Here is a 27,064-nt window from a genome sequence, read left to right on the forward strand (position 1 = left end):
TGATTTTTCCATGAAAAGGTTGAAACTCGGGAAGATAGAAAAATACACATGTGTATTTGTCTGTGTATACATATGTGGGACAAATACATGTCCCAAGAGACCTGACCGAAGGAAAATAATTGGACCAAAATTTAGGCTGCCCAGTGACCCTGGCTAAGGTTTCACTGGGGTCAGCGACCTGCTCCCACTCCCAGGGCTTTTGCGCAAAGACTGGAAGCTGTCAGCAGGCTGGGTTCTGAGAACATTCCTGCCCCGGGAAGGAAGGCTTGTGGTGAGCTCATGGGGCTTTCCAGCGCTGACCGCCTGCCTTGGCAACCAGGAGTAGCGAAACCTGGCCTTGAAGTTATCAAGCGCCTCTTCTAACATATCCGGCTCTAAGCAGAGGTCACTATTCGAAGGGTGACTCAAGTCCTGGGGTCAAGTGGAGATGACTGGAGGGGTCTACGAACAGATCCGGTCCTTCCAATAAGGGGACTGAGGGTAACATTAGAGTGTGTAGATTGGGAGGGTCCGTGGTTGGTTCTTCCTGGAGGAACTGCCTGGATGCCTCGTGGACCAGAGTGATGAGGGTGGATTACACTGGCTTCCATAATCCCGGGAAACGGGTTAAATCATGAGGTCTCATAAAGTGTGTGTGTGTGTGTGTGTGTGTGTGTGTGTGTCGGGGGGATACCGTGCAAGGGAGGAGGAAGTCATCGTTTCCCTGGTCCCCCCTGAGGGAGGAGGGCTCTCCGTGGCGCCGCCTCTCCTCCCCATCTCGCACTTCTCGTGGCTCAGACCGGGCCCCATCCACGTTCTCTGGCTCCGTCCCAGGCCCCCATCCGATCTCCCCCTCTGTTCAGACAACCACTCGTGCGGGACGGGGAGCTTCGGGGTTCGTTCCGGCCAGCTGCGCCGAGGTCGCTGCGGTCAGAGCGGGCGCGGGGAGGAGGAGGACCCCGGGCGCAGCCGTGGTGGGTGCGCCCTGCCAAGAAGGGCGGGGGCGCCGGAGCGCGCACGCGGAGGAGGGGAGGGAGGGGAGGGGAGGGGAGGGGAGGGGCGCGGGGAGCGGGTGGGGCGTGCGAGCGAGGGAGCCACGAGCGGAGGGAGCGCGCCCGCCGCCGCCGCCGCCCTCCTCCGGAGAGAGGCTGGAGTGAGGCTGTGCGAAGCGCCGCATTTCAATGAGAGCCGGCGGAGCCACCTCCCCGCGCTAGCGGCTGCAGCCCAGACGCCCGCGCCCCCGGCTGCTGCAGCCCGGCCTCGGCCCCGCCGCCCCGCCGCCCCGGCCGCGCCCCAGCCCGCGAGCACAGCACCAGGAGGCCGCCCCGAGCGCGGCCACGAAGACCCCGGCGGCGTCTCTCCGCGGACCGGTGCGTGGTTGGCCTCCGCTGGGAAGGGAGCTGCGGGCAGGGCCGCCGGGGACCCGCCGGGGACCCGCCGGGGGCTCGCGGCGCCCGCTTCTCCCGCAGCCGGCGGGCGCCGAGGAAGCCCGGGGCGTGGAGGGCAGGGCGGGCGCCCCTCGGCCGCCGCCGCCTCCCCGCCCGCCGTTCCTCGAAGGGCGCTGCCGGCCCTGGCCAGGCTGGCCTCGGCCGGGGCGGCGCGTGCGGGCGGCTCCGGGGCTGCTGGCACCTGCCTCTTTTGTCTGGTGCCACCGGCCTCGAACGGGAGCAGGGCGCGCGCCCCCCGCCCCCCGCCAGGCTGCTCGCCGCGTTGTTAGTGGAGGTGGAGCCCGGGGCGGAGGAGCTGGGCGAGGTGCTTGTCGTTGTCAGAACTGGCCACGGGGCGAGGACCCAGACTGCGCCTAGAAGGAGTGGCCGAGCCAGGCCTCTTATTGTGTGCGCTTCCCCGTGCGCCCGGGAGGGTGTGTGCCTGAAGATGGGGCGATCTGTGGTGGGGGCGGCCGCCGTGCGGGTGTTGCAAGTACATTTGCAGGGGCTCAAGTTCCTTCGGGGGCAGCGAGGCTGCCTCAGGTACAGATTGGTACCTGCAGTGCTCAAAGCGTGCGGAGAGGAAATGGCATTTTGCTCCTAGTGGGAGCGCATGCACAGCCCTGCATTGCCCCACAAAAGAGGCTGCTTTTGAAAACCAGGGTTGCGCGGAATCACTGCTGGATTCGGAGAGGAAATGCTTGTAAGAGGTAGAGCAAATGAAAGGTTTCATTCAAAGCGGCTCCCTCTCCGCACCTGTGACTGTGTGTCCACATTATGGTGCACACGCATTCAGCGGCCACACTGCAGGGTGTTCCGTGAATACGCTTTATGAATGTTCCCAAATAGATCACCTTTCCTCTGGAAAGGAAAGTAGGACAGTCTTTTGAGTATGAAATGTCATATGAAGGAGGGTCAGAAGGAATTTTAAGAGGGGTTATACATAGGAACATTATAAAAGATTGACACACATCCTGTGACGTGTCCAAGGTGGTGCATGCACTCTGAAGAGGTGTGTGTGTGTGTGTGTGTGTGTGCATGCTTCTTATTCCACGCCTGCCCATCCACGGGCATCCTGATCCCACTGGCAAAATATGTTTTGAGACTTTCAGGTCCAGCATCTAGTTAGATGTGGTCCTCTTTATGCCAAATTATTCTGTGTGTGTGTGTGTGTGTGTGTGTGTGCGCGCTCGCGCGTGCACGCGCGCACGCGCATGTATAAATCTCTGAAACAGGAACTCGTATCCTTATCTAGAGAAGGATGAACAGAGGTTCCTCAAAATGGTGAGAAATTCCACAGAAGACAATTAAGGATACTGATTTCTTGACATGGCAGTGTTTATAGAAAAATCTCTGATAAGAGCCAGGCCCCCTTCTTCCCTTCCCAAGTGTCTATAATCTCTTCGGTTAGGGTGATGTGGTTACCTTCTCGGTACCATGATGCATGTGTGGCTCAGACCCCTAGCCACCAATGGTCTGTAAATGTGTGTCTCTGTGCTTTAGGCGGTTTCCTGTGCAGAAAGCAAGAACCTGTGAATCTTCTTCAGGAGCTCGTGGTTCGAATGTATGACTAAGCCTACTGAAGAGCTGGGCCAGCCAAAGCAAGAGAAGGAACACCTATTTTGATGTTGCACATAATTGTTGGAACATTAGGGTGTATGGTGTGGTTTTTGACATTCATTTAGTGGTAGCTATAGCTTGGAAAATGATTTCACTTTGAGTGTGGTTTTTCTTTGTCACCAACATCATTGTTGACTTTTGGGCAGGCTCAGTGAAGAGAAGTAAAAGATGTACATGTCCTGGTTGAACATATGATCAAGTTGGAGGAAATACACAAATAAAACAAAATCAACTTTTGCCTATATTAAAATTGACTTTTTTTTCATTTGGCATAGAACTCTTGGTTCGAAAAGCCTGATTCCTCTAGGGAATTCCAACAGTTGCTAAATTATTTGGCTTTTGCTGATTGTGAATCGATAAAAGCCCTTCAGACTACATCAGCACTCTCTGGTGACACAATTGTGCCATCCTTTCCTATGGTCCTGCTTGTTGTCTCTTGGTTTATATAGATTTGGGAGGAAACCCCTAGGGTTGGAAGATTGATTACTGCCTTTAAAAGTAAAACAGGAGCTTCAAAAGCCAACCTGGCCTTTATAATATGCGAAGTTTGATGAGCTTAGTGAATTGCCATGAGTACTCCTCCCCCCCCCATCCCTTTTAGAAGACAAAAGAGCTTATTTCAAGAGGAGATGGATTTTTTAAAGTGGGAGCAGTTATGATACCAAGAGCAAAATTTTGGTGTCATTACTCAGTTTATAACTGCCTGAAGAACTAACTGGATATCAAATGATCTCTGTTTTGAAGTGTTACCCAACTTCAAAATCAATGAAACTGGTTCAAATCTACCTATGTGTGGTATAACTTTTTCTGAAAATGCAAATTTAGACTATTATGACTTAGTAAGAGACATGAGGTAGTTTTCGTGTTTGGAGGAAAAAATACACTAAACTAATAATCAGCCCAGGTTTGAATTGTACTCTGGCCCCCAGCAAGGTCAGCAGTAGAATAATGAGCAGGTGAAGATATTAGCCCCGGCACAGTCTGCAAATGGAACCTTCTGCAGTTAAGTGGTCTCCCCAGGTCACAGGGCTAGTTCAGAGTGAGGGCTTTAAAAACCCCTGTTTTCATGGGTGAAGGGGTCTAGAGGGTCTCAGGGGGTCTGGCCTCGAAGGCACAGTACATGGGGCAGAAAGGAGGGAGTGCCAACTTCAGAGTCATTTAGAGACAACTTAGGTTCAAATCCCAACTCCCTCAGTTAAGACTCCAGGACCCTGGATATAGCTCATACTTGCCTTCTGTCATGATACTATTACTGACCTCACTGCATTGTCCTGAGGTTTAGAAGGCAATTTTTAGCATCTAATACAACAGTTAATTGCTGAATACTAGTGTCAGGCACATCATAGACATTCAATAAACATGAGCTTTTTCCACTTCATTTCAGGGGTACACAATCTCTAGCACTGCTTTTAAACATGAATTTTTAGCCACTTTGATGGGACCAGACGTTAGTTAGTTAGGTCAAGGAAGTTAGTTAGTTAGTTAGTTAGTTAGTTAGAAGTCAAGTTAGTTAGTTAGGTCAAGGAAAGGTTGGGGAGGCTTGGCAGTACTTTTGGTGAGTTTGGACTGAGCTTCAGAAAGGCAACATCATTCATGTGGTGGGATTTGGGTGGCACTCATAAGATTCTTGCCCCAGATTTTCCATTTCCCTTATACTGTATTTCAACATGCCTGAAATTTTGTCATCAAAACGTCTTTCCTTTGAATGTTTTTAGATTGTCCTGTTAAAAATCCGATTCCCTTCAAGGGTCAACATCACAAGGCATTACCACCTAACCCCTTAGCAAGGATGAATAGACCCCACGGGTAGCTTGCTGATGACAGGGCTCCATAGAAAGTAAAATGGGGGCCCTGGGGGTGCAGGCATACCTTTCAGAAGGTTGTGAGATGAAAATCAGGCAGATTCATGAGGAACTTTCCTTACCAGAAGGGGGGAGATTCAATTCTTACTAGTTCTTTTTTTTTTTTTTTTTAATTCTTACTAGTTCTTTCTGTGACAGAGTCAAGAACAGAAAAGCAAGTTTTATTTATAAAAAACATGAATACTTATAACGTGCTAGACACTCTACCAAGTGTTTCGTGTATTAATACTCAATATTAATTATGAGGTACGTATGATTTGTATCCCTATGTGTAGTTGAGGAAGCGAGGCTTTAAAGATATTGATTCAGACTTGGTCCTGTGCTAGTTGTGTAACCCTGGGAAATATACTTGATCAACATCTCTAAGCCTCGATCCCCCGACTCGTGAAGTTAGAGTGGAAGGAAGGGCAGAGTCCTCCCAAGAAGTGACTTATCCTTTCTGCTCTTTTTCCTCTTCCTCCTCACCCTTTCTCTGCTTTTTTTTTTTTTTTTTTCTTTTTAAACCCAGTGTATCCAGGGCAGCCCCGGTGGCGCAGCGGTTTAGCGCCGCCTGCAGCCCGGGGTGTGATTCTGGAGACCCGGGATCGAGTCCCACGTGGGGCTCCCGGTGCATGGAGCCTGCTTCTCTCTCTGCCTGTGTCTCTGCCTCTCTTTCGCTCTCTCTGAATAAGTAAATAAATAAATCTTAAAAAAAAAAAAAACCCCAGTGTATCCAAAGCACTAAATATAAGCAAGTGAGTTATGATAAAATCCCTTTAAAAAAAAACTGCTGTTGAATATGGGAATACGTTGGAAAATCTTGAGTTGGTAGAACTTGGGGATTCCAGTGTGCTGTCTGTCTGAGCGCCTTCGCTCATTTGAAACCTGACTGTTGAGTGCGGACACCCTCTTCTGGGTTCCCGGCCCCCCCCGCTCGCATCGTCAGCCCTCAGCCCCGTGGTACCCTGCAGTCTTCTCTTCGCCTGCCACGGAGCGAGCGCGCTGCAGGGAGGTCTGGGCTTTGAGTCCAGCAAACCTGCGTGGGAGGTCTTGGTCAAACATTTCTCAGTTGTATGACTTGGAGAAATTTAGGAGAAATTTTTCTGTGCCTTGTTTTGTTCATCAGTAAGTAAGGATAACACTACGTTGAAAGATTTGTTGTGATTTAGAAATAACAGCTGTTCAAAGCCAGATACGCCTCATACGGTGTAGGTGGTCACTACGTAGGAGCCATTTCTACCCAAACTGGGGTTAATTAATAAGCAGGGGTTGCCTCTTCTGTCTCTTTGCTGTCTTCCTTCTCTTTCAACTAGACAACTCATATTAAATATATCATCAATTACAGCAGTATTTCTACCAGCTGCTCTTGAGCTGAGTCTTTCAAATCATGATCTTAAAATAACATCAGTATGTCTCTCTCTCTCTCTCTCTCTCTCTCTCTCTTTTCCTTCTGTGCCATATAGGTTCCACTTTAACTCCATCATGTCCTTCGGCAGAGACATGGAGCTGGAGCACTTTGATGAGCGGGATAAGGCTCAGAGATACAGCAGAGGGTCGCGGGTGAATGGGCTGCCCAGCCCAACGCACAGCGCCCACTGCAGCTTCTACCGAACCCGCACACTGCAGACCCTCAGTTCTGAGAAGAAGGCCAAGAAAGTTCGTTTCTATCGAAACGGAGATAGATACTTCAAAGGGATTGTGTATGCCATCTCCCCCGACCGCTTCCGATCATTTGAGGCCCTGCTGGCTGATTTGACCCGAACTCTGTCGGATAACGTGAATTTGCCCCAGGGAGTGAGAACAATCTACACCATTGATGGACTCAAGAAGATTTCCAGCCTGGACCAACTGGTGGAAGGTGAGCGCTAACTCCCAGGTGACCCTAGAGGATGCATTCTCGTGTTTCTACATTGTTCTAGGCACCTGCGCTTGATTGATCTCTAAGAGGTAGCATCCAGCCTGTGCCTGTGATCCTTATTGTTCACATTTTGGGAGTTCACTTTGTTTACTGTAGTTTAAAATGAAAAAAAGAAAAAAAACAACAACCCACTAATGGTATTAGGTCGGCCATCTTACAATAATGGACTGAGGGGAAAAATGGTCTTAATTCTCCAACATTCTCTGTTCCTTTTGTCATTCTCATGCTACATTTTCAAAGTCCCTTTTTATATCTGGAATCACATTGTTCATATTCATTTCTAGATGCAAATGAATTTCTGTTGTTATGATGTCTGAAATTACTTGAACTGAAAATAACTAATGGATCGTGAAATTTTTGAGTGTAAAGGAGCCTTATATAGGCATCAAACCCATTAATTCTGTCACTAGAGACTGAGGCCCAGAAAATTCGAGTGACACGTCTGTGGTTACATGGTAAGGTAGTGTTGATACTGGACTAAAAATTAGGTTTTCTGGCATTTCTTTCCAATATGGTTTCTCCTCTTAAGTTTAAAGGATTGTTGTCTTTCTGTGGAACTTGAAGTACAAAGGAGTTAATCTGTTCAGCTTACTGGTTTTCAAAGTCGAATCTGTGTTATTGATCATTATCTGTTTTAGATATTTCACGTGAAGTGGAACGGTTTGAGTCATGGATGAGGCCTAGTGTCTCGAGTAGCAGCGTAGGTAGACTTGCTTCAGCACCAACTCCAAGTGAACAGCACAGAGAGCCTCTAGTGACCTTAGAAATCATAAGCAAAGTAAAATGACTTGAAGAGAGATAATGGGTAAAATTCATGCTAAGGTGTAAAGGAGGTTGGCTGATCCTCTTTGGGGTGTAGGAGTTTCTAAGTCTGGTGCTAAGGTTATGAAGTAGCTCTCAGTGCAGAGGAGCATGGTAAAAGAAGTTTAGAGTTTTGAAAGTGTTTGACTTCACCCTGAGTTCATATTTACTCTAGACGTATTGCCAGGCCCTGTTGTCTTACTGGGTCCTGGAGGAATGCCAACCATGTAATGTCCTCCCTCTCTCCTGCAGGTAGCAGGAAGCATCCCTTTCAGGATCCCATGGAGTGTGGGGTTCCTCTGCCCTGACCACACACAGGCCAGCCCTCTTGTCCTCCTCTCGAACCAGAGTTTGTACGTGATTCAAGGCCAAGGGAGTCTCGTGTCTTTCTCCCATTTTCGTTCCCTTTATCCCTTGGCAGGGATGCCAGTCCGGTCACAGTATGACTGGACTTGAGAGGGTGTGGAGAGCCTGGGTTTGGTGTGTTGACTATGTGGGAATTCACATCTCTTTTCAAAGACTCGTCACCCTGCCAAGATGCCTGTAGACTTGGCCTTTTTCCTTCCTGTTCAGATGTTGGCACTTTCAGTAAATTAAAGGGGAAGAACAAACATGAAATAGCATCAGCTTTGATTTTGGTGCTCTGTCCTTTTCCTGACCTTGGAAAATACAGGGATAAAGAAAACATTTGGTGGGCTATTCTCAGGGATCTGAATAAGATGAAATGCAAAGTCAGGTGCATGATCATCACCAAACCATCCCTTGGAGGACTGATGGTAGTATAGACAGAATATGCCAGGATATCAACTCACATTGTCAGGCAGCCAGCCTTGGCTCCTCACTCTGTCCTAGAGTCACTTGTGTGGCATCTATGCAGTAGGGTGGTGTACTTCAGTCAGTTGTCCACCCAGAACTGCTCTTTACCGAGAAGTGGCCAGAGGTATTCCCTCGGTTCCTGTCCACAAGGGAGAGGGCAGGGCGTGAGGCGTGGGAAACAACAGTTCTTTACATACAAGGACCAACAAAATCATGGCATACTTGCCACCGTCTTCTTTGTTAGTTTTTAAACACAAAAGAATGCCTGCTCTAAGAGACTGCTGTCCTGGGATAATAGTGGTAGCTCACAGTTATGGAGCATGTGTCTTGTATATACGAATACATTTAATTCACACAATGACCCTAGCAGCTGGGTACTGTTAACATCCACATACCATGATGAGAAATATGAGGCACGGTGTGTTAAGTGATCTGCTCAAAGTCACACACCAAGAAATAGAAGTTAGGATTTGAACCCAGGAAGGCTGGTACCAGAGCTTGAGCTCATACCTGCCACTGATAAGATACCAAGTGGGGTATTCTTAGTGGCTTTTAAATGAAATATTGTATGAGATTATTCTTGAAAACAAATGTTTTTAACTTTGACTTAATTCCAGGAATTACAGCTACTGCACCTAGAAGCGTTTACCTTAATATTTTCATTTACCTCCAAATGGTTTTCTCTCCAGTCAATATAAAGCTGTTGCATATTGACTATTCTGATGTTAAAAAAATGACTTTTTGGAAAAAAAATTTTTTTCTGATTGAGTGAATGATAACTTTAGTATAGTGTATAAGTTCACATATTGGCTGCGTTTTTTTTTTTTTTAATCCAGTTTAAACAGTTTTTTTTCCTCATTTATAATTCTGACAGCATGCAGCTGCACTTAGTGTTGAAGTAGCTGGAAATTCATTTAGATTGGCCTCTTTGTCAATTACATTTTTGCTTAGTCTGTTAAAATGCAAACGGTTGCTTCATATTCATCATTAGGTTCATATCTCTCACTTTACATACTAATTTTATGTAAACGTCAATGCATGTTATTAGCTTCTCGTTTCCCCTTCCAATATGCTGATGTTTGAGTTTTAAATTAAATCCTTTTAGTGGATGCAGTGACAAGTGTATTTGACTTGCGATTGTTTTTTTTTAAGCTTGTTCTTTCTCACTTACCACAGACTAAAAATTCTGAATTACAATGACATATGTGAGTTTATTTATAACAGTCTCATGGTCACTTGCACTGTTTTGTTATTATTATCCACAGATTATTATGCCTAAATTTGGTTTAAGCACATTGACAGAGATGGCTCTTTGCCTCAAGTATAAATGTATGAGTGAGTGTGTATGTGTATGTGTACATATAACTGTATGTCTTTATGCATCTGTGTATAAACACACACACATGCACACGCATATGTAAGAGCAGACATTGGATAGCAGTTTTCATTTTTTGCTTTCAAAATGGCCTTAATACACTAGGAAAGCCAGATAATTAATAAGGAAAGTTGAATTGCAGTCCTATTTCTGCAAGTGGTTCACCTTGAGACTTGGCCTCATTTTACCAATATTGCCTCTTTTCCCCCAATTTTACGTTCTTTATGTTCCATTATAAGTGTGTAAATGTTGTGAAGGTAAATGAAGGAATAATATTTAAAACCTTTGAACTCTTAGGAGAAAGGTATAGTATGAATCCTAAGCATTGATTGATTGATTTTTTTCTTTATCAGATGCTCAAGCATCAGTAACATTGCGTTGGGGGTGAGCCATCCATGCTCCCTACTTTTTTTTTTTAAGATTTTTATTTATTTATTCATAGAGACACAGAGAGAGAATGAGGGGGCAGAGACACAGGCAGAGGGAGAAGCAGGCTCCATGCAGAGAGCCCGATGTGGGACTCGATCCAGGATCTCCAGGATCACGCCCTGGGCTGCAGGCAGCGCTAAACCGCTGCGCCACCGGGACTGCCCCATGCTCCCTCCTTTTAAATAGTCTTTATTTTTAGTGTAGTTTTAGGTTCAGAGCAAAATTGAGCCGAAGGTACAGAGATTTCCCATATATTCCCTTCCTCAACACATGAATACCCTCTCCTATTGTCATCAGTGTGGTGGGGCGTTATAATTGATGAATCTACATTGACACATCATTATCACCAAAAGTCCATAATTTACATTAGGGTTCACTCTTGGTGTTGTATGTTTTGTGGGTTTTGACAGCGATGTAAAGACACGTAGGCACCATTGCAGTATCATCCAGAATACTTTCACTGCCCTAAAAATCCTCTGTGCTCTGTCTTTTCATCCCTTCCTAAGCCCTGGTAACCATTAGTATATTTGGTGTCTTCAATAGGCATTCTTTTAACATCTTGTGTGAATGTGGATAGAAGAGGGCCAGGGCATTTCCTGTAGACGTTAACATAAATACTATTCGGATATGTTGTCTTCTGGATATAAATAAGTTAATTTGCACATCAATTCTTTTTTTTTAAGATTTTATTTATTCATGAGAGACACAGAGAGAGAAAAGAGAGAGAGGCAGAGACACAGGCAGAGGGGGAAGCAGGCTCCATGCAGGGAGCCCGATGTGGGACTCGATCCCGGGACTCCAGGATCACACCCTGGGCCAAAGGCATCAGATGCTCAACCACTGAGCCACCCAGGTGTCCCTGCACATCAATTCTGTACGTATTAGAAATGAGTCCCCTTCTTTCTCAGCTCTCACGCACCTTGACCCCTCACTTCATGGACGCTGTCTGACTCTGGAGCTGGAGTGTCAGGGCTGTTCCCAAGTCTCTGAAAAGAGTCAGCCTCTCAGGAGCAAGCCCACACTTTACCCCACAGTTAGGGAAGCTCTAACCACTACTTCTGGTCACCCAGCTCTCCTGGCAATTTTTCTTTCCCTTGATATGGTGTCATTGATATCTTTCTCTAATTCACTAGCTTCTTCTATGCCTCTCTCTGCTATATGAAGATTTTTAAATTAATTCTGGATGGCTCTAAAGCATACTCTCTCGAAAATCCCCCTCCAGCAAACAGTTTTACTAGTGTTGTTGTTGTTTTTGTTTTTGAGTATCGTCTCAGAGGTACCAGTGCATATTGAGGATGTACATATCATTTGCCCAGAGGGTAACTTACTGTATTCACAGTTCCGTACCTTGCTTTGTGCACCTAACAATACATATTATACATCTAGGAATGCTGTGTCCTTTTTACTGACTTCATAGTATTCCTTTATACAAATGTACCCTAATTTATTTGGCTAGTCTTTTATTGAGGAGCTTTTATTCGTAGGTTATGACCAATCCTTTATTAGACACAATTTTGCAGTAAATATCTTTGGATTTTAGTTTTCTACCCATGTAGGAGAGCCTTTGTAGGACAAATTCCTAGAAGTAATACTTCAGAATAAAGAGCTATAAGTGTTAAACTCTTACGAGCTATTGCAAATCTTCAAATCTTCATAGATGTAGGACCAGTTTACACTCCCATCAGTAACATACGAGACTGGCTGTTTTCCTGTGTCCTCAAGACAATGTTTTATCTAATATTTTGCTACTTGCCCACCGATTATGAAAAGAAAGGCATATGTCTCCTCATAGTTTTAATTTTCATCTTTTTATATAATTTAAAATGCCTTTGCATTTCTATTTCTATGTGTTGTTTCTTCATAGATTTTGACTTTTTTTTTTTTTTAACCAGGTTGGGGTCTTTTTAAATTAACTCGTAGGATTTTTTTTTCTTTTAAAGATATTAGCCCTTTGGGATATTAATTGAAAGTATTTTTCGGGCAGCCCCGGTGGCACAGCGGTTTAGCGGTTTAGCGCCACCTGCATCCCGGGGTGTGATCCGGGTCTCCAGGATCACACCCCGGGATAGAGTCCCACGTCGGGCTTCCTGCATGGAGCCTGCTTCTCCCTCTGCCTCTCTCCCTCTCTCTCTCTCTCTCTCTCTCTCTCTCTCTGAATAAAAAAAAAATCATTAAAAAATAAAATAAAATAAAATATTTTTTAAAAAAGAAAGTATTTTTCCTGGATTGTCCTTGATTTAGTGATGTTGGTCATTATGTTTTTTGCCATGCAGATTGACAAAAATGGAAATAATCGAATGTATCAGCCTTTTCATTTATGGCATGATTTTCATGCTTCTTCGGTTGTACTCTAATGATAAAGCTGTTTCCTTCATTTTCTTCTACTATTTTTATGTTTTCATTTCAAAAAATATGCTAATGGCTGTCATATTAGTACAGTGTGTGATATAGGGGTTCAATTTAACCTTTTTCTAGGCTGCATCCTCATTTAAAAAACTTTTTATTTTGAAATTAATGTGGACTTACTAGAAGTGTCATAAAGATAAAGAGTTCTCATGTGTCCTTCTCAGAACAGAATAGCATACATAACCATGGTACAATGATCAAAAATGAAAGTTATCTTTGGAACAATGCTAACCTAAACCATAGGCTTTTTCCAACTTTCACCCATTTTTTCAGCTTTCACCAATATTTTCAAAAACAGGTTTCAGCATCATACGTCGCGTTCAGCTGTCACATCTTCTTCATCCCTGCCAAGCAGTGACCATTCTTCCATCTTTCCTTGTCTCTGATGACTTGGCCATTTTGAAGATTACTGGTTACTTATTTTGTAGAATGCCCTTCAATTTGGATGTAGCTGATGATTAGATTAAAGTTATGCATTTGTGTCAAGAATTCCGCAGAAAGGATGCTGTGTTTCTTGCAATGCATCGTTTTGGGGTATAGGATGTTGCTGTGTCTCATTACTGGTGAGATTAATTATGACCAGTTGGTGAGGATGATGTCTGTCTGCCAGTCACCTTGACTCTGAAGTTACTACAGTTTGAGGCTATGTGAATATCTTTTTTTCCTCCAACTTTTGTCCATGAATTTTGGCATAACAGCAGTTGTTACAGGTGCTGTTCAAATGGTGAATTTCTGTTTCCCTCTTTGTTTGTCTCACCCTTAAACATAGATGTCCTCTGCTTTCTTTTTTTTTTTTTTTAAGACCTTATTTATTTATTCATAGAGACACACACAGAGAGAGAGAGAGAGAGAGAGAGAGAGAGAGAGAGAGAGAGGCAGAGACACAGGCAGAGGGAGAAGCAGGCTCCATGCATAGAGCCTGACGTGGGACTTGATCCAGGGTCTCCAGGATCACACCCTGGGCTGTAGGCGGCGCTAAACCGCTGTGCCACTGAGGCTGCCCTGTCCTCTACTTTCCTGTCTTTGCATCTACTGTGATGTCACCACCTCTTATTTTAACTACTCTTTTAAGGCCCATTTCTTCCAAATAGTAAGAAAACTAATCTTCTTCACTTCTATCAACTGGATCTATTTAACTGATACTCTAGTCCTTAGTCCTTTCAAACTCAACCTGCATAAATATGACCTTGTCCTTTTCCACTCCCCAGAACTCATTCCTCTTCTCATATTCTGGATCTTGTTAAATGGTGTCACCATCTAACTTAGCATCCCCCTTGACCTCTCTTTCTCTTCACCTGTCAAATCCAAGCTGTCACTGAACTCTGTTGATCCTGCTTAAGACATTTCTTCAACTTGTCTTCTTCACCATCAGGGTATTCAAGTTCTCATCACTGTTTTAACAATATTACAATTTTTACTGCAGGGGCGAAAAATTTTTAGATAGTGAGCATTGTAGAAAATTTGAAAGATGCAAAACCGTTTTAAAAAAGTAAATAATAATTCTTCATACTCCTACCACTTGAGTCTTGTAGTCTCTTCCCTGCACTATTGCAACAGACTCATAAGCTAAAAATACATATCTTAGTTTCTCTTTTGCAATTTGTTTTTCTCTTCTTTATGGAATCTGTATTTGTCCCTGCTTTTCCATTCCATAGCTTCTCTTAAGTCAGATCATTTAGGACACACATGTGTCCCAGGCAGTAATCTTTAAACCACTTTTCCTGCCTATAAACCTGGCCATAGACAAACCACTTTGTGCCATACCTTTGCTTCATAATGGCTCTCCACTTAGTTATAGAACACAACCCACAGTCTTTAAGGGATTTCTTCTCAGTGACCCTGCTCCTGACCCTTCCCTCTGTCCGTGTCTCCTATTACCCATTGATACACTTGGCAGTGAGCTCGGCTGCGGTCTTTGCTTGCGTTCTCTTATCTCCAGGGTTCCCTTCTCTCCTGCAACGGTGGTAAGATGGTGCTCTCCTGAGGGTACACAATGTTATGGTTAAGTTATGGCTCTGGATTCAGATCATTTGCATTGAATCCTGGCTCCACCTTTGCCTATCTCTCTGACCCTCATTGTGCCCTGTGATAAGTGGTGTGTTACTACTTAGCTCATAGGGTTGTGTTGAAGATTATAGGTTAAATAGCATGGGTTAGAACAAGATCTGCTACATAGCAGACATTCATTCACATGACCTCTTCTGCCAATGGCATCTCCATGCTCATCCTTCAGCCTATAGATACATAAATCTCCCACAATCTAAAAAATTCTTGCCTTGGTCTTTCTGATCTCTCAAACTCAGAGGTCTTCTGATAAGAAATATCTGCATCTGCTGTCTATATTTGCTCAGCTTCCAATCATACTTCAACTCCTTGATTAGCATCATGACACTGTAATATACTTCTTTATTTTATATCAAAGTCTCTGGGAGTCAGGGAGCCACTGGGGTCCTCACCACCTAACATAATGATTGTAGGTACTCAATAAATATTATGAGAAGAAAGAGGAAAGATAATGAATGAATGGATCAGTGAGTGAATGAGAGCCGGCATCACTACCCAACTGAAGTGGCCATTATAGGACCACATGTGGCCTTTTAGTGTCCAGACCTGTGATCTCTTAGGAATCCTTATTCTCGATGTTATCCCCGGAGCATTGGATGCTGATGTCTGGATCTTTTACATCACACATTCACCACCTTTCGGTCCATGGCTCCAGGCACCTGATTTCTCTTCATTCTCTTCAGTGGCTCCTCCATCTCTGGGCACCCTTTAGAGACCAGTGTTGCCCTGGATTTCTTCTTGTGCAGCTGGGCGTGGTCTCCCAGAGTGTTCTGTTTCTGCAGCTGCCGTGTGCATCGCCCTCCAAACTCCAGGCTTATATTTCTAAGTGCTTGCTGGAAATCTCCAACTAGTTGGCTCCTAGGAACTTCAAATTTAGTATGTGCACAACCAAATTAATTTCTTTCCTTACCATCAAATCCAAACTTGATTCCCTTCTTATTTTACTTATTGTGGTATATGGGAAGTCCACCAAAATGAAAGTTCTAATGTCATCATTTCATTTTCATCATTTTGACTCAGATTCCCTTGGGTCCTGCATCCAGACAGTTGCCACCTCTACCATCGAGGCAACTGATTTTATCTGCCAACTACTCTTCGGAGGACCCACTCCTCTCTTCCCCTAGTGCAGATGCGTCAAGTCCGTCTCCTCTCCTATCCTGTTGTGGTAGCTTTCTCCACTTCTCTCTTCCCATGTCCTACCTTGAGCATCCCCTTTACACTGAAGCCAGTGTGAGCTTTCTGAAACCTGGGTCCGATCATGCATAAAAACTTTGACCTTGTTTCCTACTACAGTATTACTCTAACTTGTTTGTCCATGGAACCTTTTTTTTTAATTATTTTTTAATTTATTTATGATAGTCACAGAGAGAGGGAGAGAAAGAGAGACAGGCAGAGGGAGAAGCAGGCTCCATGCACCAGGAGCCCGATGTGGGATTCGATCCCGGATCTCCAGGATCGCGCCCTGGGCCAAAGGCAGGCGCCAAACCGCTGCGCCACCCAGGGATCCCTATGGAACCATTTTTATTTTATTTTTTTGAGAAAGATGTACTAATATCTCACAGACTATCTCCTTACTGTACTGTGTAGTAGAACATCTTATTATCTTATTTTTATCTGAAATGCTGTCCTCTTTCTTTTCTGCTAGTGAAAAATCTTACCCTCACTTCCAAGGCCAGTGTGAATCCCATTTCTTCTTTATCGATTGCTCAGCGGGAAGTGGGAAGTGATTTCTTTCTCTTCTGAGTTAGGGTTGCCTGGACCACTTATTTAGCAATTATCACTTACTGCCTTGTGTGAAATCCTTTCATATACACATCTTGCTTTCTAAGCTCTTTTGAAGACAAGTTCATGACTTAGGATTCTTTTCACTCTCCAGACTGGCAAATTCAGATTTTGTATTTACCATTGAAGATTTAGGAGGGTGTATTTAATTTTTAGTTTTCATGGCTAACACTGTACATACTTTTTGTAATTTTGTTATTTGTTATTCTGTTAGTTCTTAAGAGAAGTTCTTAATGATGAGAATATAAAATTTCATGATTCCAAATAAGTTGCTTTCAAAAAAGGTTGTTATCAATTTATAACATCCTTAGTAGTATTTTCTATTTTCTATGTGTTTTGTTTTTATCGTTTGTCATATATTTTAGTATCTTGTATTTTTGTAAATTATAATAAGCTTTGCACATTATAGTAACCCATTATTCTGTATAGATCTTCAGTCTGTTTTCCCATTTTAGTTTTAGTTTCTCTACTTTTCAATTATATCACTTTTAAATGTAAAATTTTAGCTCTCTCAATTTTTTTCTTTATGTTATTTTTCTGTTGCTTTAGGTTTAAGAACTTGACATTTTCCACAGGCCTGACATACACATTCAAATTTTATTTTCTGTAAGCTTATTTTTATGTGCTATTATATTATGAAAGACTTCCATGGAAGAATGACCCAGAGTACTTTGAGGAATCTTTTCTCTTGACTCTAATGGCACTATCAAAATCATCTTCTTAAATCAGTGCCTTTTAGATAGATTATGAAATGTTGCTGCGTGTATATGAGATAAGATCATAAAATATAATATCCAGAAGGCACTTTATATTTTATTCTGTAAATAATGTCTTCATGTAGTTTTAGTCAGTGTATTTTCAGAGGTGTCAATATATATTTGAGTTTTTCCCAGATTTTACTATAATTCACAATAGTAAAGTTTAATTGCTAGAATTTTTTTTAATTGCTAGAAATTTTTAATGAGAAATTTTATTCTCTGGAAAAATAAAATTTTTATAGGTATCTCTAACTTAAGATATTTTTGAATATGCCACATTTGGAACCTAAAGAACTCCTAGAGGGGATAGCAACCAGAGATTAGGCCATTTTCAGACTGAGGTCAAGTGATACTACATATGATATTTACAGGTCCCACCATGAACCAGTGAAAACGTTCCAGCAGTAAGGGGAAATAGAGCAAACTTCTAGAATCTCCTAATATGGGGTCTTGTGGAGGCATACCTTCTAACTCATTCATCACAGGCCTGGTCAACCAGGAAACTGCTACCACATTGCTGGAAGTTTTTAGTAGTGACTTAGATAATTTCTTTTAAATGGAAATCCTTTAATTTCATAATGGAAGCTGATGGCCAAGTAGAATTAATTCTACAGATTTTTAAATAATGAACTTTGTTAGAGAACATTTATTTCCATACTTTATTTTTTTATTTCCATACTTTAAATAACAGCAATATAGTTAGTTTACAAATGCATATGTGATTTTTTTGAAAACAAAACAAAATATAGAACCTTAAATATCTTAAAAATAATCTAATATGCTTGCACAGAAATCATTCCATTTCCCCAAGATCCCAAAAAATGCCTAAAGCTTTCAGGGAAGAAATTGGGATATTCTCTTTATTTCCTTACTTTTTTTTTCTTTTAACTATATCATTTTCTTTATCTTTATCTCTAGTTAAAAGCAAATATTAGTTTTTTGGCTCTGTAAATGCCATAGCAATTCAGACAGATGCTGCTTCTGCAACTCTTGCTATTTGTTGGGGTGTCTTGGACACCCAGAATATTAAATTTCAAGTTGAGGATCAGTCTTTTTTTAAAATATTTTATTTTTTTAAAGATTTTATTTATTTATTCATAGAGACACAGAGAAAGAGAGAGGCAGAAACACAGGCAGAGGGAGAAGCAGGCTCCATGCAGGGAACCTGATGTGAGACTCCATCCCAGGGTCTCCAGGATCACACCCTGGGCTGCAGGCGGCGCTAAACCACTGCGCCACCAGGGCTGCCCTAAAGATTTTATTTATTTATTCATGAGAGATACAGAGAGAGAGGCAGAGACATTGGCAGACGGAGAAGCAGGCTTCCTGCGGGGGAACCTAATGTGGGCTTGATCCCGAACTCTGGGATCACCCCCTGCGCCAAAGGCAGACACTCAACCACTGAGCCACTGCCCTGAGGATCAGTCTTAACACAAAGATTTTGGCCTTGAATAAACTGGAACAAAACTAACAGTATGATAACCAACCAGCAAATCATTATGTTTGGTAATTCCCAGCTCAATGTGTAAATAGATTGTTATACTGTTTCCTTTAAACCGTGTATGATCTTTGCCTTCTTTGCATTCTTGGTTAAGCTTCACCTATAGTAAATAATCCCAAACTTTCAAAGCAAATTTGGGGTTATAAAATTCTAGTCACTAATTCCACTCTGTATGTGGGGTTTTCACCATACATCCACCAGTCAAATCCAGGTTGTCACCTGTGCTTGTGATGGATTGGATAATATAAGAAGTTCCCATGACTGCCTCCTTTGGTTCAATTAATTTGCTAGAGTGGCTCACAGAACTCCTTCTTTACTGGATAACCAGTTTATTACAAATTTTATAATTTAGGAACAGCCAGATGGAAGAGATAAAAAGGGCAAGGATTGGGGATAGGGCTTGGAGCTTCCATGCTCTCTCTGAGCTCACCACTCCCACTGAATTTTCATGTGTTCAACAGCTAGAAGCTCTCTGAACCCTGTCCCTTAGGGATTTTTTTACGGACGCTTCATTACATAGGCACGATTGATTAAATCACTGGATTTAACTAGTATTCTTTATCTCCTCCCCAAGATCGGGGAGGTGGGACTGCAATTTCCTACCCTCTCATCACTCAGTTGGTTCTCCTGGCCTATGGCCCACATCCTTAGGTGTTTTCTCAGTCTCCTCAGTAACATGAACTAAGATGTGGTTGAAAGGGGCTTGAGTATGCATGTCAAGATGTCTTTATTGCTCTAATTACTTAGGAAGTTCCAAAGGTTTTAGCATTCCTGTGCCAGAAATAGTTTGAAGACCAAGTATATATTTTTTACTACAAATCACAACATCAGACCGTTTTGCTCAAATATACTTTGGTTTTTTTAAATTAACTTTTATTTTATTGTTGCAATATAAATCACACCATAAAACTTTGGGATGATTTAGTGTGTATAAGAAGTTTATTATAGTAATTCTAAGTTTTACTTTATTTTTTATTTTTTCAATGACCTTTAATACCCCTTCCTCTGTCAGGGCTTGACTGCAACTAATTGATGATTCTCTAATAAAAAATATAATAAATCTCTTAAGTCTTGGCCCCATTTAGGGAGAGATTAAACACTGGATACCGAGCTATTTGATCAAATTAAGACTATGTGTTCTTTCCATTCAGAACAATTACATTTGCTGGTTTTTAGTTGTCAAAGATATCAGCACATTAATTGAAGAGTTGTTTCCTAACAAAATCAGAGACTAAATCAACTTTGAGTTAAGATAAGGCAGGATCTTTAATAGTGGGTAGAAATTCAGAATGATTATTAAAAGAAAGTTGTCAAAATATGGGTCAAATAAGTCTTTAATGTAAATCTATTTGCATAATTTAATAGAAGCTTTTTAGCGTAAGGAAACCCATCTTGTCTTATTGAATTCGTGGAGTGTCATAGATTCAAAATGGCAGTACTGAGTGGTGTGTGATCTTGGGTTTGGTGGCCAGCTCTGCCACCAAAGTGCTGAAAGTGCTGGTACTTTTCCTTATACCACAAGTTCACTCTCTCTTTTTTTTTTTTTTTTTTTTTTTTTTAAGTTCACTCTTTATTGGAGTCTCACACCCTTCCCCAAGATTCTGTTGCAATTTTTGAATCTGGTAAACCAGGCAGAGGAGCCACAAAGTACCAGCACAGATTTAACCTAAGTTTCTTCCCATCATTGTTGCTTGAACCACATCAGCATTATCTTGTCAAAGCTGTCATGCTTAAAGGTTTTTTCAGTGTTCTTTAAGAAGATATAAAAAAAGTGTTTATTTTCTTTTTCAACAAATCCACTCCACATTGTTAATATGAGTACTTTACAGTTTCTCCCTTTTCTAATTATATATATATATGTATATATGTGTATATATATGTATATATATGTGTATATATATATATTTAAAGTTAAAAATTTTCTTTGTTGTTGGAGTGTAAACCACTCATTTTGTTTTGATATCAATTATTAGCTTAGCATATAGACTTACAAATAATCAGACCCTTGCATATCTCTGATTAGCACGGAATTCTGACAGACTGGTTTTGCCTGTTCTATTTGGGCTGTGTGTGCCTAGTTAAGCAACATTTCCGGGGATCCTTTTATTGAGATGGACCCAAAATGACGTCTGTTGGTAACTAGTTAGAAACAATGAACACTTTATAATGTAAGACCTACTCACTGATTTCTAGTAATTTTGTTTTTAAGTTTTCCTTTCAGGCTTATTGCACAATCAGGGTAATGCAGCCTTAGAGGGGGTTTTCACTTGTGTAGCAGTTTTGTATTTGAGATTACTCTGGCCTATTTTCTAATTTGATCTTCACAAAAACCTGGTGAGATTAGTGGCCACTGGAATAGACTACGTCTGATGGATGAATAAACTACCACTGAGAAGACTAAGGGACTTGCCCAAGGTCACATGCTTGGAGAGGCCAGAGCTCAGACTTCCATTTCTCTCATGGTCTCTCCACAAAGCCCTCAGAAGCACCATTGTTGTTGTGACCTCCATGCATATATTTTTGATATCTATATAAATCATGAGAAAAGCATAGTTGGGACCAGTAATAATCTACGAGGTGAACAGAAAAGGAGTTTACTACATTTACTTTTTGTACACATTAGAGTGAATTCTAGAAGCATGTACAGAGTAAATGTTTGATAACATGTATAACTGTGCTTTTCTATTTTTAAAACCCTGGTTCAGTTATTTTTACGTGAATACTGTGGCCTTGGACGCTTGGACTATTAATTTAAAAATAGGACAAGGATTTAGATAAAAGTAAATGGGCTGTGTAGGATTAGTCCTAGGTCACTTTACCTGCAATTATGAAAGCTTTTTCTCATTTAACTATTCCCTGTTACAAAGACTTACTAACCCACAGAAAAACCATTATAAAACTCTTCAAAATGTGTTGACCTAACTTTATGAAATATATATAGATGGGATCATTTATTTTAGGATTTATCATCACCTGGTACATGTGTTACTTTCTTTTTTGTGTGAGCCACATCTTCTTAATAGTCTGATATTTTCATTAGATGATTCTCTGTTAAGGAGTCATTTTTTAAAAATCTGATTTAATTAATTATTATTTTTCTTTTTTTTTTAAATTGGCTTTTTTTGGGTATAATTGACAGAATTTTAAGATGTTTAAAGCATACTTCATGTCGATTTGATATATTTGTATATTGTGAAAGATTCCCCCCATCTGGTTAATTAGCACATTCATTAACTCATATATTTATCTTTTTTTGCGAGAACATTTAAGTTCTACTCTCATAGCAAACTTCAGTTATACCACAGTGTTATAACCTATCATCACCATGTTATTCATTACAGCCTCAAGCCTTATTCATCTTATGTAACTACATCTATTTTAGAGTCAGTTTCTGAAGCTAGTTTATAAGTTAACCATTCTCAAAACCTTTTATCTATAAACAGATATGAATTGGCTTCCTACTGTATGTGGATCACTGGGTTTGGCCCAGTGTTGACAGGAGGAAAGGTAGCCTGGTTATGTTGCTGGACTCAGGTCGTGGGACCCAGGAACAGTAGGAACGAGGCTGGACCCAGTAGTTAAAAGCACAGGCAAGGTTTTATTGGGGGCACCAGCTGCAGCTGAAGGGACACACAGTCGGGACAAAGGTCTCAGACTGACTCCCTGAACAACAGCCAGCAAAGGTTTTACAGCAGCCTTGTTAGGGAAGGAGCCCTATTTAAGCCTGTAAGGGAGGGAACTATGCAGAACTGGGTACACAGGTGCAGTTGACAGACCAACCTGATTCAAACATCATGTTTCATTTGCATGTTAAGTCTCCACCTCCGGATGTGAGTTTTAGCATTGTAATGAGGGAAAGGTAACTTGGTCACACCATGGTCCATCTGCGCAGCCCTGATTTAGGGATTAAACTCGAACTAGTCTGGGGGGTTTGGGTGGCCAGTGCTCTCTCCAGGCAGTCATTATTGCTTGAAGGGTAGTTTGGTTTCCTTCAGAGAATGCTATACCCCTTGGGTCTTTTACCTGATTAAGAGACAAACTGGAGAGAAGAGCTTAAGGAATAATGTGGGACCTAGGTTGGTGGGTTCAGCAGGTGAGCAGCAGAGGTCAATTCTTGGAGTCTAGCTGGTGATGGTTATTTTGCTTGCTTCTGGAGTTTTACTTGATTTTACAAAATGTTCAGCACACACTCCCATCAAACCAATAAATTACATAGCCTTTTTTTTTTTTTTTTAGATTTTAAAATTTAAGTATAGTTGACACACAGTGTTATATTAGCTTCAGGTATACAACATAGTGATTCAACTCTATACATTATGCTGTGCTCACCATCACTGTAGCTACTACCATTTATCATCAGTGCAATGAATTATAGAGCTATTTTAAGAAGCTGTTTTCTGATCCACTTTTTTTTCCAGTTATGTTATTTACATTATTACTACATGTAGGTACCTCTGATTTTGAAGTTTTTTTGCAAATATAAATACACCCAAATCCCAGAGGATACTGTTTTTTGAATCCAATTTATTTCTGAGGTCTATTCACTATCAGTATTTCTGCCAGAAAAAGCCTTTGGAAAATGAAGAAAGGGAAGAATGATGATTTTTTTTTTCTCCTCTGGAATATCAGTTTATTGTTGACAGAGCCAGATTAGGAGTAAAAAAAATTCTTTCTTTTCATTAAGTGTTAATCATGCTTCCTTTGTTTAAAAAGTCCCAACTAGCTCACACTTCTAGTATAAAAGGAAGAAACCAAAAGACTAGGAAAAAGGAAATGCATTTGCCTTAGTGTAAACTTAAATACATTTCTCTCTTTCTCAGGAGAGAGCTATGTGTGTGGCTCAATAGAGCCCTTCAAGAAACTGGAGTACACCAAGAATGTGAATCCCAACTGGTCGGTGAATGTCAAGACCACCTCTGCTTCCCGGGCCGTGTCCTCACTGGCTACTGCCAAAGGGAGCCCTTCGGAGGTGCGGGAGAATAAGGATTTCATTCGGCCCAAGCTGGTCACCATTATCAGAAGTGGGGTGAAGCCACGAAAAGCTGTCAGGATTCTGCTGAACAAGAAAACCGCACATTCCTTTGAGCAGGTTCTCACTGACATAACTGATGCGATCAAGCTGGACTCGGGAGTGGTAAAGCGCCTGTATACCCTAGATGGGAAACAGGTAAGACAGGGTTGTGGGAGGATTTTGACTTTACAGGAAAGAACCAGGGAGTTGGGGAATCTATGTGGTTTTGTGGGAGTGGGTGGGTAGGGGAGGAAATCTGACACATGCATTTTACTGCAGTTGAGGGAGTTGGATCATTTGGTCAACAAATATATAACTGGTGGCCTCAAACCAGACCAAGGATGGAGGTAGACAAGATTAATCATAGGAATCAAGTAGATTACCTTGCTCTAATGCTTAAAAGATTACTCAGAGATTTCTGTTTTCTTTTTTCAGTTATTAATTGCTTAACATAAAGGTGCTTTTCTACCATCTGTTTCAATTTTTTTTTTTTTTGTAGTGCTATCTTATAGCCTTGAGTGTGGGTGGCTGAGATAGATGTAAGCTCTGATCATTAGAGAAAAACCTCATTTCCTTTCTTTGGCCTAAATAATACTCTGTGTCTCAGTAATGTTCACTAGTGAGATTTTTTGAATTTTATAGATTTTTAAGTACATATCAAAGGAATGAAATATTTCCAACTAAATGGCTTTAAGAGGCATATTCTGAAATATATACATGTATTGAAAATATAATTGCAGAATTAACGGAAGAGGGGGGTGTTTCTTTAGCTATGGAATGGACATCAGTTGACTTGGATGAGAGGACATCTAAATGTGAGTTGCTCAGGTGAACTTCAAGGGAAGTCTTGCATAGACTTTTGTAAAAGCTTGCCAGAACTGAATAGTGAGCTGAATATATATATATACTTACTGGTCATTCAGAGTTTATCAGCATCTTTTTGTTTAAGATGATAGTTTTTAGCATACTATCTTTGCTTCAAATTTAGTGTTTAATATGGTTTTTAAAAAATTATCTTGAGAGATAATTTGTATGTAGAGTGCATATTATAAATAAAAACTAGATTCATATATTAATGGTTAATCTTTTAAAAAATAAAAGGTTAATCTTTATTAAATAGAAGTCAAGTTCTTGAAGGGTAACACACATTCAAATTTTATGAATTAGAAATAGATGCAATTACTAGAAAGAGTGTTAGTCATGAAAGAATTTCTCCCATAGGGATCCATTCAAATGCTCTAAATTACAAAATTCATTAGGAAAGAAGGATTATCTGCCAGTTGTTCATTTATATTCACCAGTCTTCTGCTTGTCTCATAAAACTTGTCCCCTTTAAGTGTAATATGGATAAGAATTCTGAGGGATGAAATTCTCAATCTTCTAGATCTAAGAGGGGATAGCCTGAATGTCATTGGTCAAAAAATCCTTGCTAGCTTGTGAATTATAGCAACATAACATGGCAGGGCTCACATTTAAACATTTGAGACCTTCAGTGTTTCCTTTGGTAGTGAGTCACTCAACCATTTTGTAGTTCTGCATTTTTGTATGTTGGATTTTCCCAAGATGAGAGCTTACCTATTTTTACAAAAAGTACAATGTACAACAACAAATACAAATTGATATATCTTCTTCCTCCCCCTTCACTTCAGAATTTTGGGGATTCCTAATTGGGTGATTCTGAAAATGAGCTTTAACACGTTAGCTAAACTCTGCCGTTAACTCATCATTTGTTTATTCCAAGAATGAATTCCTAGATTAAGTACTCTGATGTTCTCAATAGTTTTCTTCCTTTTAGGAATTTACTAGTGTAAATTTTATAGTGTATTTTATAATTGCTGTTTTTGCTGTTGTTTACATGTAAATAATACAATGTATTGGGAAAGAATCCAAAGTTTAGTGTCAGAAGACCAGGATTCAAATCTTGTTTTGGCCAGAATATTTGTGTTTTTAGCAAATCACTTGGCTGAGCCTCATACTCATTGGTAAAACATGGATAAAATGATCACCTCTGTTTCATAGAGTGCTTGTAGGAACAACTATAATATGTGAAAGCAATTTTGAACTATAATAATAATGATCACAGCTTTATTTGCATTATTCTAAATGTTTTACATACATTAATATGTTTAATCCTCATAGCAACTCACTTACTATCCCTGTTTAACAGAGGAAGGTGTTAAAGCACAGAACTTGTTTAAAAAAATATGTCCAGGGATCCCTGGGTGGCGCAGCGGTTTAGCGCCTGCCTTTGGCCCAGGGCGTGATCCTGGAGACCCGGGATCGAATCCCACGTCGGGCTCCCGGTGCATGGGGCCTGCTTCTCCCTCTGCCTGTGTCTCTGCCTCTCTCTCATTCTCTCTGTGTGTGACTATCATAAATAAAAAAAAAAATTAAAAAAAAAAAAAACATGTCCAAGACCACACAGATATAAATGGCAGAGTTGGGATTTGAGCCTGTCTCTCTCCAGAGCTTGTACTCTTAACCACTGTATCACAGAAGATTATATTTAAACACTAAAGGGATGTATATGCACTGAGAAAGAATTTTCCAGTGAGGAATTTGTCCAGGGAATATCATATGAAAGTTTTCTGCTATGTATTTTTTTTCCTGCAGTCATTCTACTGATAGTTTTATCTAGCTTTGTGAGTGTGTGTGTGTGTGTGTGTGTAGCATTCAATTTGCTGCTGTGGCATTTCCTCTGTTGTGGCATGTTCTCTTCATAGCAGGAATGATGAAAAGCTGCAGAGGAATTGGAAGATAGAGTGGAAAGAATATAAAGACTTTTTGCTTGGGTTCCCAATAGGAACAAAGATGCTTTCTTTCTCATGGACCCCAGGTGCCTTTAGAATCATTTCTGCTCGTGGGAGAAGTCTGCCCCCGTGAAAGGTTTGTTAGAGTAGAATGCTTTGACAGCCTTGGCAGGGAACAAGGCCTGATAAGCCTCTGAGAATTGAACCACCTTCCTCCAAGCCTTCCTGTGGCATGATGCTCTGCCCTGGCAGAGTGGCACCCCACGCCGCCACCATTTTACCCTGCCCACTGTGACACTGGGGTCCACATGCTGTCAGCAGGACATTATCCTCAAGATCACTTGTCTCACCTCTTTCTTATTTGTTTTAATAGTGTTTACAGCCCTCATATCAACTCAAAAAACGGTATGGGAAATCCAATGCCCAAAAAAGCTTTTAAAGGTAAATTTTTTTTTTGTATTGAGGAAATAAAATTTTTTTAAAAATTAATAGGTTGAGAGCTTTGAGTAAATGAGTAGAGAGCAAGCGACACATAAAGCAGGGATGGCTTTTCAGATTGCCTTCAGGCAGCTTGAGGATTTGTTCA

The 27,064-nt window shown here is 41.3% G+C and overlaps 1 protein-coding gene across 9 annotated transcripts in view; it reads left to right on the plus strand.

Moving 5' to 3' along the window:
• Positions 1-807: 807 nt before the first annotated feature.
• The window catches only part of DCLK1 (doublecortin like kinase 1), a 341,215-nt gene continuing 314,958 nt past the window's right edge, over positions 808-27,064 (plus strand). For 8 of the 9 annotated variants that reach the window (XR_005378333.1, XM_038573282.1, XM_038573284.1 and 5 more), the window contains exons 1-3: positions 1,056-1,349; positions 6,331-6,725; positions 23,538-23,884. Coding sequence is in view for 8 of the 9 variants with exons in the window: in XM_038573282.1 (XP_038429210.1) it covers positions 6,350-6,725; positions 23,538-23,884 (723 nt within the window). In the remaining variant the exon portion in view is untranslated. Of the gene's footprint in view, positions 954-1,055; positions 1,350-6,330; positions 6,726-23,537; positions 23,885-27,064 lie in introns of those variants that run through there. The other variant, XM_038573280.1, reaches the window with a different exon arrangement.

Source organism: Canis lupus, chromosome 25 (assembly GCF_011100685.1).
Source record: "Canis lupus familiaris isolate Mischka breed German Shepherd chromosome 25, alternate assembly UU_Cfam_GSD_1.0, whole genome shotgun sequence".
NCBI classification, from domain to species: domain Eukaryota; kingdom Metazoa; phylum Chordata; class Mammalia; order Carnivora; family Canidae; genus Canis; species Canis lupus.